Below are 16,580 nucleotides of genomic sequence, written 5' to 3'. Positions count from 1 at the left end.
TATTGCAGCACTGTTCACAACAGCAAAGACTTGGAACCAACCCAAATGCCCATCAATGATAGACTGGATAAAGAAAAATATGGCACATATATACCATGGAATACTATGCAGCCAAAAAAAGGATGAGTTCATGTCCTTTGCAGGGACATGGATGGAACTGGAAACCATCATTCTCAGCAAACTAACACAGAAACAGAAAACCAAACATCCCATGTTCTCAATTATAAGTGGAAGTTGAACAATGAGACACATGGACACAGGAAGGAAAACTTCACACACTGGGGGTATTGTGGGTGTGGGGTTAGGGGAGGGATAGAATTAGGAGAAATACCTAATGTAGTTGACAGGTTAATGGGTGCAGCAAACCACCATGGCACGTGTATGCCTATTTAACACAACTGCACATCCTGCTCATGCAACCCAGAACTCAAAGTAAAATTAACAAAGAAATCAAACCCGTAGTGTGGGCTCTCATTGTTTTGGTCAGTGAAGAAAACCTAAGTTTATTTATTTCACCTACTTACAAAATAACTAAATGAGAGAGGGAAAGGTACAATAAAATATTATTCACAAGATAAAGTATATTTTACTCCTGAAAAATTGCACGTAGTTTTTAAAGCATGTATAACAATTTGTGAATGACAGGTGTAAAAGTGGAACAGATCATTTTTTTTTACCATCTTTAGTTGAGAAGTCCAATCCCTTTACATCCTAGGTAGAAAACGGTACACAGTATTTAGGTGGTAAACAAAAATGCTTTTAAGCCTAAAGAAAAAAACGGAATGAGAAGGAAAATGTGTCCTATAGGAAAAGTGTAACAAAGGGCATCTTCTCCATTGGTTATCCCAAGCCACTAATGAATTTTTAGAACTGACTCCTGTGGAAAAGTGCAATACTATGACGAGAATTCATGTTTATTACTGCCCTTTTCCATAGGAGTTAGGTCTAAAAATTTCTACTTCTATTGCCCTTTTCCATAGCAGTAAGGTCTACGAATTTATGCTGGCAATGTAATAACTCTTAAAGCATATAAAAGAAATAGTTTTAAAACCCTGAAAATCGGAAATAGGATAAATCCTATATCATCTTCTCATCATCACTTAATATTACTTTCATTAATCATGAAACATTGCCTCTGAAATGAAATTATTTCTGCTTGTACTTTATTTACACGTGTGTGTGAAGTAAATGACACACATGGTTCTGAATTTTTGGTGAGTAATAAATTTGGTTAGACAATGATTATATTCTCTTTTCTTTTACACTGAAGCACATTTCTTTTATAATTTCAAAAAATATTTTCTTCTTTTTTTTTTTTTTTGAGACAGAGTCTTGCTTTGTTGTCCAGGCTGGTGTGCAGTGGCTCAATCTTGGCTCACTGCAACCTCTGCCTCCCAGGTTCTAGTAATTCTCCTACCTCAGTCTCCTGAGTAGCTGAACTGGGATTACACAGGTGCACCACTATGCCTGGCTAATTTCAAAAAATACTTCTTAAGTGCATGTTACTATGGAACTGATTCCAAGAGCTTCAAAAAATAATTGGATAAAATATTGAAAGGAGAGATATATAAAACTTCATGACAAGATAGCATAGAGAAGAAACAGTATTTGTTTGCTGTGAATGCTGAGGTATAAGCTACCTTGAAAGTTAAAAAATGGGATATAGGTGGACATGGATGACAACTTTAGTCCCTGCCCTAGCAATCTAATCAATTTCTCTGACAAATACATAGACTTAGAGAATTTGTTTAAAACAAAGCACAGAGATATATAAGAATACATGCAAAGGGATAAGAAAAATTTACTGTCATTTCATCAACAATAAGCTCTTGGCAATGGTATATTTTTAAAATCTTATCTTTAAAAATAAGACTTTTTTTAAAGGAAAAGGGTATATTTTTAAAGTCTTATCTGACAAATTATTCCAGAAAGTTTAATATTGACATTTGAGAAAACAGACCTACATACACACACATTCACTTTTCTGCTGAAAAAAAAAATAAGAACAACCTTTTATTTTCCTGGGGAAACATACATAACTTTGGGTTTGAATGCCTGCAGAGAGCTGCCAAGTCTTCAGATAGTTTTGTCACAATTTTTAACTCTGCAACATGGATGCATAAAATTTCCTCAAGATGAAGGACTTTTTCAAGGAACTGGATCTCATGTTAAGGATCCTTTGAAACTAAACACTTTGAAGACAAATAAGTTCCAGAAGGATGACGATGAAATCCCTCTGCTCTTTTCATAATCATTTTATGGTAGTTAGATGGAGTAGCTGAAGAAATCTCAGATCCAAAACATAATTCTCCCCATCAGTTTCTCTTCATCTATGTCAACTCACTGTACATTTTTCATTCCCTCTTCTTTGTATACAATTAAATAAACCAATTTAAAGTCCTTAGAGATTCAATCCATCTTAAAAGTTTTGAAAATACGAAAATATAAAACTAATTACAAGGGAAAATTGGGGGAGTAAATTGAGATCTTAAGTCTTTTGAGAATTCCAGAATTCCAGAACTGATTTTATATTTCTGATATCTTTAATGTCTATTTATCATCATCTGTCACTAAAAGACATAGGTGTGTTCCTTAAAATTTTCAGAGAATGTTCATTGTAACTAGCATGCTTAGAAATTCTGTGCAATAATAAGCTGAAAAAGTCAGTAAGTATAAGGACTGAAGTGAAAAAAATATTCTGTAGGGTGAAAATAGAGATGAGAGTTTTTTTCAATGTATGTAAAACATATATAAGTAATGAAAATATATATGCAAAGCATTTAAAGTACCATTTATTTCATTTTTTTTATTGTACTTTAGGTTCTGGGGTACATGTGCAGATCATGCAGGATTGTTGCATAGGTACATATATGGCAATGTGGTTTGCTGCCCCCATCCCCCCGTCACCTATATCTGGCATTTCTCCTCATGTTATCCCTCCCCAACCTCCTCACCCTCCTTGTCCCTCCCCTGACCCACACAACAGACCCCATTGTGTGACACTCCCCTCCGTGTCCATGTGTTCTCATTGTTCAGCACTCGCCTATGAGTGAGAACATGCGGCACTTGTTTTTCTCTTCTTGTGTCAGTTTGCTGAGAATGATGGTTTTCAGATTCATCCACGTCTCTACAAAGGACACAAACTCATCATTTTTTTTATGGCTGCATAGTATTCCATGGTGTGTATGTTCCACATTTTCGTTTCTTATATTTATGAAGATCTTACTAAATGTATTATAGAAAAAACTGAATGTAAGGAATGAATAATCAATGATCAATTCAAAGAGAAGATTTCTGATATGAAAGTCAACCATAAAAAAACCATTAGGAAATACTGAAATGTATTTAATTGATTACTTAAGGAAAAGTTGATGTATCCTATAAACATAAAGAGATTTCCCAAGAATTTAGGTGATACTGAATTATGTTTAAAAATTTGACACATCTTATTATTATAAAATGAATATGTGTATGTACTTGTATTTGTGTTTATTATTTAAAAAAGTAGATCGTTTTACAAGATAATTTTTTTGAAAAGAGCATATGCTGAGTATATACAACACACACACACATATATATATACTAGGTTTGAGTTGTTAAAAAGTTACTTTCTCACATTCAAATGTGGAGTTTAAGATTTAGAAATAGGTACTAAGCTATATTAAATATTTTGTATTTATTCATAAATGATCAGGCAGCAACAGGTGTGGAAGCCAGTATAAGAGTGTTAGTGTTGTAGAGAAATTTAGAGATTGTAATTTTTAAGTACAAGAATCTCGGACACAAAATTAGCTGACCTTTGAAGACCTATATTCCACGTCCCTGAAACAGCTTCTTGTACTTTTGGAGTACATTAAAATTTATAAAAAAGAAAAGCTCATACACACACACACACACACATACACACACACACAGATACAGATACATACATACCTATTTATGTATATGTATATATATAGGTATATGTGTGTGTGTGTGTGTGTGTATATAGGTATACTGTGTATGTGTGTATATATATATATATATATATATATAGGTATACTGTGTGTGTATATATATATATAGGTATACTGTGTGTGTATGTATATATATATATAGGTATACTGTGTGTGTGTATATATATATAGGTGTGTATATATATATATATATATATATATAGCCACATATGGTTATTACAAGCACTTTAAATCTGGCTACTATGAGCTGAGCTGTATTCTAATTATAAAATATATATTTGATTTTGAAGACAGTATAAAACAATTATATATATAATCATTGATTATAATGAGATGTTCTACATTCCCATTGATTTTTTATATTGATAATAACATCTCACTGATTATACATTCTCATTGATATTTTATATTGATAATCAGTAACATCTCATATTGACAATCAATAACAAATGTTATACATTCTTATTGATATTTATATATTGATAATCAATAACATCTCATTGATTATTTTGATATTGATTACATGCTGAATGATAGTTGAGTTAAAATACATTATTAAATAATCTCATCTGTTTATTTTTGACTTTATTAAATGTGGCCATTAGAAAACTTAAATATTTATGAGTTCACATTATATTTCTATTAGACATTACTGATTTAGAGTGTCAGTCATGAAAAGTAATTATAAGAAATGTTATAATACTAACTTTTTCTTATACTGATAAGAAGGAAAAAATAGATTGCCTACAGGAATAGTCTGAAAGGGCACATAGTATATGAGTAGTTAGTAGTAACTACTCATGGATGGTGAGAATATGAGGTAAGGCAGGTATATTTTTTAACTTTAAATATTCTAAAAATTTTTTAAATATGTAGAAACAACTTTTGCTTTGAAAATCACCTTGGGTATGTATAATGAATTGTTTGGCACAAGTGTGCCAATACTACTTAATGGGGAAAGAACAATCTCTATGGCAAATGGTACTGAAAAACCAGATGTCCAAAAGAAAAAGATTAAAGTTGATTCTACCGTATATAACACTATATATATCTGGAAATCCAGATATCCAAAAGAAAAAGATTAAAGTTGAATTTACCATATACAACATTCAAGAATTAACTCTAAATGGATGAAAGGCCTAAATTTAAGAGATAAAGCTACAAAACCTATAAGAAGACATAAGAGCAAATCTGCATGAGCTTAAATTGAGCCATGGTTTCATAAATGAGATACCGAAAGTATAGACAACAACAATAAAAAATAAACAAATAGAACATTATTAAAATTAAAAACTTTTGTATAGCTAAGGACACTATTGAGAAAATAAAAGACAATCCACATAATGGAGAAAATGTTTGTACATGATTTATCTAATTAGGGTTTAATATCCAGATTATATAAAGAATATCTAAAATTCAACAACAACAAAAACAAATAAAATAATGGGCAGCTAGGCACAGTGGTTCACGCCTGTAATCTCAGCACTTTGGGAAGCCAAGCTGGGTGGATCACCTGAGGTCAAGAGTTCGAGACCAGCCTGACTAACATGACGAAACCCTCTCTCTATAAACAATACAAAAACTAGCCGGGTATGGTGGCATGCAGCAATCCCAGCTACTTGAGAGGCTGAGGCAGAGAGAATGGCTTGAAGCTGGGAGGCAGAGATTGCAGTGAGATGAGATCATTTCACTGCACTCCAGCCTGGGCAGTAGAGCAAGACTATGTCTGGAAAAAAAAAAAAGGCAAAGGACTTTAATAGATATTGCTCCAAGAAAGAAAAGAATGTTGTACAAATGGCCAGCGTGTGCACAAAAAGATGTTCAACATCATTAGTTATTAAGAAAGTGCAAATCAACCATAATGTGATACCACTTCATATTCAGTAGGATGGCTATAATTTTTAAAAATGACAAAATTTAACAAATGATGGAAAGAATGTGAAATTGGAACCCTAGTTCATTCTTCACAGTACTGTAAAATGCTTTTTAAAGGCACTGTGAAAAAGAGCTTGGTGGATCCTCAAAAAGTTAAACACAATTATCACATGACCCAGCGATTCCAGTCCTAGGTATATGCCCAAAAGAATTGAAAACAGGGACTCAAACAGATCTTATATGACAATGTTGACAGCAGCATTATTTACCATAGTGTTCAAAGGTAGAAACAACCGAAGTGTTCACGAAAAGATGAATGGATAAACCAAATGGGTACTATACATAAAATGAGATATTATAGTACTAGTATAAAAAGTAATGAAGTTCTAATTTATGTTACAACATGGACAAACCTTGAAAACATTACATTAAAAGAAATAAACCAGGCACAATAGAACAACTATTTATAATTCCACTGGTTAAAACATCTATAAGAGGCACATTCATAGAGAGAAAAAGTACATTAGAGATACCTATGGCTGGTGGAGGGAAATGAATAATTATTTCCTTAATGGGTAGAGAGTTTTTGTTTGGGGTATTGAAAATTTTTGGATATAAATACTTTTGACTCTTTTTTTTTTTTGAGACGGAATTTCACTGTTGTTACCCAGGCTGGAGTGCAATGGCATGATCTCAGATCACCGCAACCTCTGCCTTCTGGGTTCAGGCAATTCTCCTGCCTCAGCCTCCCGAGTAGCTGGGACTACAGGCGTGCACCACCATACCCAGCTAATTTTTTTATTTTTAGTAGAGACGGGGTTTCACCTTGTTGATCAAGATGGTCTTGATCTCTTGACCTCATGATCCACCCGCCTCGGCCTCCCAAAGTGCTGGGATTATAGGCGTGAGCCATTGCACCGGGCCAACTCTTGAACAGCACAGGTTTGAACTGCATGAATCCATGAACTGATATGTGAATTTTCTTCCACCTCTGCCATCCTTGAGACAGAAAAACAACCCCTCTTCTTCTTCCTCAACCTCGCGTGTGATGATGAGGGTGGAGACCTTTGTAATCATAATCATCCACTTCCATTTAATGTAAATATATTTTATATATTTATATCTTTTTTATGATTTTAAGAACATTTTATTTTCTCTAGCTTCTTTTATTGTAAGATTACAGTGTGTGACACAAATAACATAGAAAACATGTTAACTGACTGCTTATGTTATTGGTAAGGCTTCCTGTAACTAGTACGAAGCTATTAGTAGTTAAGTTTTGGGAGAGTAAAAAGTCATATGACTGTGTAGGGGACTGACTTCCCTAACCTTCATATTGTACTGTTGATGGCTGCATAACATTGTGAATTTACTTAATGCCACTGAACTGTATACCTAAAATGGTAAAAATGGCACATTTTATGTTTTATGTATTTTACCACAATAAAAATAAACAACAAATTACCTCAGCTACTGTATTTTTATTCATAAAATAACTTAATATGTCCTTAATAACTATATATAGTATGTGCTGGATATTTATAGTAGGAGTGGAAGACACAGTGGTCAGCACAACAGAAGGCAACAGAAAAGCATTCTTTAGTATGGTGTAAATTTGTAGCGTAATTGAAATGGATAATATCCATAAAAAACTTCAGATCTTAAAAGACTTCAAAGTTCTGTGTCATCCTTAAGTAGTCTTTTCTTTTGGCTTGTTGTAAATAAACAATGTATGCTTTAACATGCTCTTCATAAATGTTAATTAAATCTATTGAGACTATATATAATACTGCTTTCTTCATTGGCTGAATATAAGTCTTCATAAAGAAAGGAAATACTAGAAATGCAGCTTATTCTAACAGAAACTGCAATGTGGTGGATAAAGAAAATCATACCTTAATCATATATAAAAGCATCCAACCAATGCATATAAACAGGTAGCTACATTTACCATCTAGATTCATGCACTGAGATGCCAAGGAGAGATTAGAACCATATAATAATAATCTAGAAAGGCTTCATGAAATAAAAGAGTTTGAAATCATTGAGAAGATGGGAGGTACAGGAGCAACCATGTTGGTTTTATTAATACTTGGAATAAAACTGTATTGAGTTACAAATGAACACATGTAAAAATAGAGAATGATGAATAATGTCAATCATCTAGTTGACACTACGACACTAATATCAATTTCCTGGTTTTGATACTCTACTACAGTTATATATAAGATGTTACTATTGGAGAAAGCTCGGGGAAGGGTACATGGGATTCTGTGTGCTATTTTTGTAACTTCCTGTGAGTTTCTAATTATTTAAACAACAAAACCACAGAAAAAATGATCATGGGGAAATGTACAATGGAACAAAAAAAGAGGATACAGAAAACTACTCATTACACAACAGTTAATAAAAATACAGTATACTGAAATACGCATAAGACAAAAATGAAGAAAATCTACCCCCAAAAGAGGGAATGTGTACCAGAGGTAAATCTGTGAAATGTGTGTGTGTGTGCGCATGTGTGTAGTTTTCACCATTTTTCAAAGTTGTTGTAATTTGTCTGAAGAACTTAGACAAAGTAGATCTAGGAAAATAAAAATCAAAACAATACACCAAAATAATGGAGAGAAAGGGAAATGTGAATTTTGAGGCAAAATATGGAAAGAAGTTTTAGGTCAGGGAGGTGAGCTTACTGTCAGGGATTCACGGATTCAGAATATTCTACATTCCCTATCTTCTGTCATACACATTAAACACTCCTAATAATGATCCTGCAGGTAGCCTAAGCTTCCTGATTTATTTTTTTCCTCAATTTTATTAGAATTGTGAGAAGTTAGACATGAGAAAGAAAAGACTTGTTCCTCTTTTTTTATTTTATCGTTTCTAACAGATGAGGTGAGGACTTTTTGTTTATTCATAAACTTTTACATCTAGAATTTGAGCGGATATGTGTTAAGTTGTTATATACAAGTGTTATATAATGTCTATTGTATGTATTACAGGTAGCTTAGAAAAGTATTTTGTAACATAAAAGAGACTGACTCAAAATTCTTATACCTGCTAACTTCTCTAAGAGTTAAAAAAGAGAATCCAACCATAAAATACCTCATGGAAATAATCAAAAGTAATTTGAATTATATGCTTTTAAAATCTTTGATTACATTTTCATCCAGGAATGCTATAAGTAATTGAATATATAACAGAGAGAGAGAGAGAGAGTCTGCCTTCCTGTTGCAATCTGCTCTGTACTGATTCTTCCCAAGATAGAAGAAATAGAAATTTTCCAATTATTTTCTATTGATACTCTTTCTCCTTTAAAGTATCTACATTTTTAGTATATAACTTTCTCCACATTCTCTAATAGTTTTACATTTTTATTATTATCTGAGTTGACTATAATCTTTATGCTTCACTGTATTTTCATTTTCCTTTTTAACTTTTATTTATACTTTAGGACATATTACAAACGTTTATGGCAAGAAAGATTATATAACATAGCCACTCCAAAAAAAATTAAATGCCCAAATTTGCCCCCTTTAACTTGGAAATGACACTATACTACAAATAAGAGGGGGGATCACCCACCATCTAGAGAAAAAGACAGGGATTTCTTAGATATTAGAAAATGAAAAGGTGGCTCTTCTAAAAGACAGAATCTATAGTCAATGATCATGAACTATCCAATACTTTTTTTAAAAGTTAGATATTTCTTAATGGCCTTAATTCTATCCTATTAATACAATATTTTGATATTAAAATACTCTTGAGGAAGGAAGGTATTGGATTATACATTGCCTGGAAATGGGTAAGAACCTAGATAAACAAATACACATTATATATTGTCTTGCTACTTAATTTATGATGTTTTTTCAATTTTCTATTTTTTTTAAAAAAATTGCTCTTGCTATCCCTTGACCGTAATCACATACAGCTACTTAATTTCTGATGTGCTGTAAATGAGGCTGGTAACGGGCTTGAGCTTGTCTAACCTGCAGCCAATGATTGGCTGCAGGTGGCCCAGGACAGCTTTGAATGCGGCCCAACACAAATTCATAAACTTTTAAAAAATATTACGAGAGTTTTTTTTTTAAAGTTCATCAGCTATCATTAGTATTAGTGCATTTTATGTGTGGCCCAAGACAATTCTTCTTCTTCCAATGTGGCCCAGGGAAACCAAAAGATTAGACACTGCTGAACAGACTCAGACCTCAGGTTTCTGAAGAAACAGAGTTCAGGCTGTTTCTTTAGCTCAATTCTCCCTCTCTGCCTATGCTGAATAGAAAAACCTTCCACCTTCAGGGCTCATCTTTAGTTCATATCAATAAACCTTTCCATGACAATCTTATTGTTGGTACATAGGATCCATTTACTGAACCACAGAAAGGTAATTGCTCATTTATATTCAATTTTAAGTATCAGGTCATAATTTTTAACTGATTTCAAATTCAGCTGCAAAATTGGCAAGTTTCATAGATATCACTCGTGAGAAATGGCATGATGTGTAAGTCTTTAGTAACCCATTAAAAAGCTTAAAATATATAGTCACTAAATAATTACCAAATTAAATGTGATATAATTTCATCATCATAATTAGAATTTCATAATATTTTCAAAGACACTGGAAAAAAAAGCATCACATCCATCCCTGGTTTTCATATATTTGAAATTTTCTTACTATACACACCAAAAGTCCTTTCAACATTGAGTACTTAGAATGAGTATTCTTTAATAGGCTTCTGTATTGTCTCATCTGTGTCTTTGTATCTCAACCTCAGATTTATTGTATTTAGCAGAAGAAAAGTATATTTTTCTCCTTTTTACTATTTGACTAAGCTATATCAAACTGGAAAAAAAAAAATGTAAGTGTTCAAAGGCCAAATCATTTAAAAAAAAGAAGACTGTTCTTTAGTTGTGGTTCTTTCATAAGTGTTGTCTTTAGTTGCGGTTCTTTCATAAGTGTTGTCTTTAGAAGTCCTGGGTTAATGCTTTGATCACAACACTGAAGTCACTAAAATTCTTTATATTTAAGTATATAAGGTATTTAGAAAAAGTGAATTTCTACAAACCACAAGATAATTCATGTTAGTGACTTCATCCACATATACCTAAGACTTGCAGCCTATTACTTTATATTACTTATACATCTTTAGGTTTTCAGTGAGAATAGAAATGATTTGTTAAGCACACGTTTGCTTAATCATTGCTTCCAGTCAGAAAGCACTTAAGTACTAAGAATTTTTTAAATGTACAGTTTCTCAATGTATAAAATGTTTTCTATTGACAGATAAGGCACAGAAAAATGTGTGTGACATCTGCTAAGCTTTATTTATAAAAACTTAAAGAAATCCTATGGGATAACACTAGTCCACTTTTCCTGGAGTATATCTTATGGAGATTTCCTTAAAAAATCTGGAAGTAATTAGGAACTATTATAGTACCTAAAGAAGTTTACTTAAAAACGAAACCTGCTATTCATCAAGAGCACAATACAGTAAAAATAATGTAATGAACAAATAAGTAGACACAGAGAATAAGCACCTCAACCACATCTAATTATAAAACCTTTTTTAAAAATCTGATAGAAGATAGTATCAGATCTGTGATATGCTGAAGAACCTGTAGAAGAACGAGACACTGCATTCCCTAATCAAGCATTGATTTGATATTGATTTTTTTTAATTTAGTTCATTTCACTTCAAAGTGATATGAAAACAACTTTTATATGCTACTAACAGAAACTTTAATACAAATTAAAAGTGAAGAAGACTAAATAGTTTATTCTTAAATTATATTTGTATCATAAGATCTATATCAGAAAAAAATCCAGAATAGCTAAAAATGTGGCTATTTGTGGGATGATAAATATATCATAATGATAATACTAACAGCTTATTCTAAGACTTAAATACATTTTCCAAGAAGATGTAAAATTACACTGGGGGGTAGACTGGACGGTATATCCCTTGGAGTTTAAAAGTTTGCCCATATGAACTGAATTATCCTTGACAAGTACCTTCAGACACTTGTAATATGATCTCATGTAAATTTAGACCATATTTTGGGCACAAACTATTAGCAACAGTAAGTTTATTCAAGAGCTCAGATAAGACGGAAAAGCTAATATCCTTAATAATATGTAGTTGCTAACAGGAAATTTCCAAAATGAAAATTAGAAGCATAAAAATAAAAGCCATCTAATGTGTTGTAGCAAAGAAAAACAAAATCCAATAAAAAACCAATATTGCATTTTTATTTCCTTTTTAAATCTTAGCTGCCTAGTCTCTAAGCCTCTCAAAAAAATTTATCTTTCAATGGTTCATCTAAATTTGAAAAAAGAAAAGCATATTTTATGCAAATAAATACAGTAAAAATTCTAGTTACAGAATTCTAACTTATTCCAACCAGCATTAAATCACAATATTAAAGATCTTAGTTGGATTTCTCACTGTAGAAAAAAATATATATAGCATATCAAGAAAGTAACAAAGTTACTCATTCAGATTTTGAAGTATTTTTATTAGTATTAATATTCATAAAGCTCATTGTAGTAACATGGAGCTTTCAGCCTTTTTTACAAAGGGCTATCTGTAAAGCAAAACAAAAAGAACTCAGAACTCTGCAGCTTTCAAGATTCATCAGGATTACCTACAGCATTGGCACAAACACTGCCCACAGAACTGTGCTAATTCTACAGGGACTGTGCTTCATTCTACAAGAGATGCATTAAGGGCTCTAGGAGAACTCTGCTTTGGAGAGAGCCATGCCAAGCAATCTCCACAGCATCATTAACTGCATTTATTTCTCTTTTCAGAGGTATGCCCCTGCTATGTTGCCCTGAGTGAAAACAGGATATAAATTACCTTGAATTTGAGTAGTATAGAGAAATGGCACATTATTTTAAGAAACTTTGAAGACATGTCCATTTTTTGGTATGTGTGTGCTTACAACTAAAGGCATGATTTTAAACATTCATGAAGCAATTAATGATCTACAAAGACAGTTCTATAAGCTAAATTTCACAGTAAAATGGTAAACTTCTTCCACCTGAATAAAGGAGGATTATTTGTTTCATTAGAAATATTTAGTGGAAAGCAATATTTCAGTTAAGCAGAAAATAAAAACAACTGGGAGCTATTTTAAAGAATAAGCATATATTTTTAAGTTACTTAAATAAGGTACATTTCATCAAATAAACACTTGAAATATTTAAAAACACTGAATTATTTAAAAAATTCAACTTAAAAATCAAATTGAGAGGCATGTTTACAATATTGCTTTGCTGAAACATTGAAAGAAAGTGCACTGCATAGAGAGCTTAAATTTCTCACTCTTCCTTTCAATCAATATCTGAGGCAAAGTTTCATCTCTAGGGCCCTTAATGGCAGGAATTCCTGGAGCCAGCAAATGAGTAATGTTAAACCTATGATGAGATGATGAGGCCATCAAAGACACCAGATCTTAATGCTACATTCCTCTTTAGTTCTCTGAACTGCAGTGAAACACAGGGCTATGAAGGAAGAAATTCTAAGCCATTTTTCCATAAAAGCGTTTTACAGAGCTGTGCATCATCATGAATAGAAAAGGTCCAGATAGTCTCTCGAACTCAGGACTTCAACAGTAGGTGACAAAATTTTCAAATGGCCTGCAGATGACCTCCTGCCAGGGATATTGTTTTCTTTAACCTCTTCCTTTTCAATAATGTTCTTGGCTATAAAGGGGACAATGGGCCTAATGATTTTCCTGGGAATATATTCTTGAAGAAAGTAAACCTGAAAACTGAAAATCAATTGGTAAGTTGTTTCTTTGTTTTCTTCAGTTATGCTGATGTTTTAAAGGATCACTTGAATTCATATTGCTGTTTGTTTGCGAGTTAGCTGTGGTTTAAGGCAAATCTTAGGCCAGTAATTAGCAATAGCTTAGATGTATGTTCCTTTCTATCTATTGGAGAAACTACGAATAAAGGTAATAACTGCTTATTACAAAAACACACAAACTCTTTTTTCAGACTGATCCTATAAAATATTTAACACTAATATTATAATCAGGATTGCTAGGAGACTTGATAGAGCTGCTGAGAAGATCAATAGTTTCCTATTAAAGTAATCAGAAACTGTTTACGTTTATTTTTAGTTTCCTGTAATTGTCAAGAAGAAACAATACCCAACAATTACCATTTATCTGTGCTTCTGACTATTAAAGATAAAGAGCTCAAGTAGATTTTTAGAATTTATACTGACATATACAAATTAGACTTAAAAAAGGGAAAGCAAGAAAGTCTTATATCAAAGACCATTTACTAATAAGCTGTATCATATACTTTGGATATGGAATGAAAAAACTGACTTTTCATTATCTCAAATATAGAGAAGAAGAAACAATGTCATTAATAATATATTTCAAAATTATAAATTATGTTTATATATGTATTCTATTATACAGTAGGAAACAATGGAAGAATTGAAAGGGTAGGAGAACAATACTGCTAAAAAGAATAAAAGAAGGGAGAGAAAGAATAAGTATTTACATGGTAAGATCATCTATATACTAATATAAGTCAACATAAATTATTTTCTGTATCTAAGGGATAATGGAAGTTTTAAAAAATATATAAACATACACATATATATGCACATACTTCTTATTATCAATCACAAAAATCCTCATATATTAATGTAATTGAGTGAATGAGATTTTGTACCTGAGAACAAAGCAGCATAACAAGCTCAACCACAGATGTGCTGGACTTCATACAAACAAGGCCTACAATAAAGAAAGGTTAAAACAAAATGAAATTACAAAGGTAGAAATCATCATTCCGAGTTAATTCATTATATAATTTTAATTTATTTAAATAAAACTTTCTTTATAATAGAATTCCTAAGGCAAATTGAAAGAAAATGTTTACCTAGCATACATTTTTAACAATAATTTAAAATTATTCAGACATAAAAGATTATGTGAAAATACTCAAAAACTGACTTCATGCTTTGGTTGCTTATTTTGTTGAGGCATTTCTTACATTTAAACAAGGTGGGGAAGGTTATTGAAATTGATGAACTAGGTAGAGCTGCTATTACTCCAATTATATTTGTTATATGGTTGTCTCCTGGAGCAGAGAACAATAATCATTGAAGATCTGCCTAAATTTTATTCCAAAAGGCAAAATTAGTTTACAAATAGGTAATTCCCATAGCTTATTAATTAATAAATGATTTTATAAATAAAAAAGAAGGTATGATTAACATATCAAGCAATGCTTATGAAATATTTTACTGTTGTGCTTCCAATCTCCCCAAATAGATAATAAAAGAAAAAAAATGGAATGTAATATTGTCTATGTAACGATGACTACTACTCATTGATCACTTACTACATGCTGGGCAATATTTAACACATTTGCACAGTGCCTTATGTGTGTGGTCTCAATGATCATTATACTCTGTGACATAGTATTATTATTATTCCCATTCTACAGGTAAAGAATGTATTCTTCTTATAAACAGTTTAAACATTAATTCTTATTATGTGTATGGATGAAAAGTTATCAAGACTTTTTCCAATTACAAGTTTGACTGCTGTATAACAATGTATATGATGAGAAAGCAGATCTTAATTGCTAGTTTTTCAAAGTGCCAACATAGAGAATGAGATAATCAAGTATTAATAACAATGTTAAGTGCATGTTAATTACGATGTTTGGCAATATAAAAATATTTTCTAAAGTTTTTCACTGTTTTTAAAATTAAAGTAAATAAATAAACCTTTTCCTCTTTCAAAAAAAACCTCTATGTAACTAGAACATTCAATTAATAGTTTTTACAAATACTGACATTTCTCTTCCTTTGATGATAAATGTGATTAGTAAAAGCCTCATACGGTAAGAAAGTCCATGGTCCTAACATTATTTGTTGCTAAGTGGAAAGTCGAAGTGAAACTGGTTGTTTTTGTTTCTTAAGGTAATTTCAATAAACAGTCTCAAATGCCTTCTAGACACTAGCATGTATATTTATTGTAGGTAGTGAATAAATACCCTTTTGTACCCATTTTGCGAACGATCCTATCTCCTTACTGTACAGACCAACAGAACAAGCTATAAAAAGGTACTAGCATTCCATCTTGACAGATCTTTGGGCAGACGGTTAACTAATGAAGTAAGAGGCAGATGTGAGAAGCTCCTTTAAGAGACAAGTGGCGTAACTGTGAGCATTCTCACATTCTAGAGAGTCAGAAAGATTAACAGGACATTTATCACCTGTTGGCTACTCAACGATTTGCATTCTGACAAAGAAAAAACAAGTAAAAGGCCAATGATCACAATTAAACTCATGTAAATTTAGACAATAGAGCTTTGATATAAAGAATTATTAACATACATTCTGTATATGAGTTTTTAAATATGTAACAAATTGGAGTAAAATTAGAAAAAGCATGAAATTACATTCATTTCTCAGAGGCCAATTTTTAAATAAACTTATTTTAAAAACCCCATTTAACAAGAACATTTATGGTTTTTACAGATACTATTATTCCATCACAAGAGAAATAAAAACAAATGCCTCATGGAATGACAAAAACTGATACAATAGCAAAATTACAATTTGTAAACAGTGCTCTCAGTATTGTGTAAAAGGCCATTGTGATTTCAAGTCCACAGAACCTCACATCTTTACTAACGTGTTTTGTCTAATTAGTTTTGGACAGAAGGAAAAAGGAAAAACCAAACTTGACAATGAGAACACAATCAGAGGC

At 31.9% G+C, this 16,580-nt stretch overlaps 1 protein-coding gene across 14 annotated transcripts in view; it reads right to left on the bottom strand.

The window, feature by feature from the left end:
- NBEA (neurobeachin) overlaps window positions 1–16,580 on the bottom strand; it is a 730,940-nt gene that overhangs the window by 366,011 nt on the left and 348,349 nt on the right. For all 14 annotated transcript variants that reach the window (XM_078375287.1, XM_078375291.1, XM_078375289.1 and 11 more), the window contains one exon: window positions 14,530–14,591. In XM_078375287.1, coding sequence (XP_078231413.1) covers window positions 14,530–14,591 — 62 coding nt within the window. The remainder of the gene's footprint in view (window positions 1–14,529; window positions 14,592–16,580) is intronic.

The sequence above is a fragment of the Callithrix jacchus genome, chromosome 5 (assembly GCF_049354715.1).
Source record: "Callithrix jacchus isolate 240 chromosome 5, calJac240_pri, whole genome shotgun sequence".
In the NCBI taxonomy this organism is placed as follows: Eukaryota; Metazoa; Chordata; class Mammalia; order Primates; family Cebidae; genus Callithrix; species Callithrix jacchus.
This window is presented reverse-complemented; position numbering and strand designations above follow the sequence as displayed.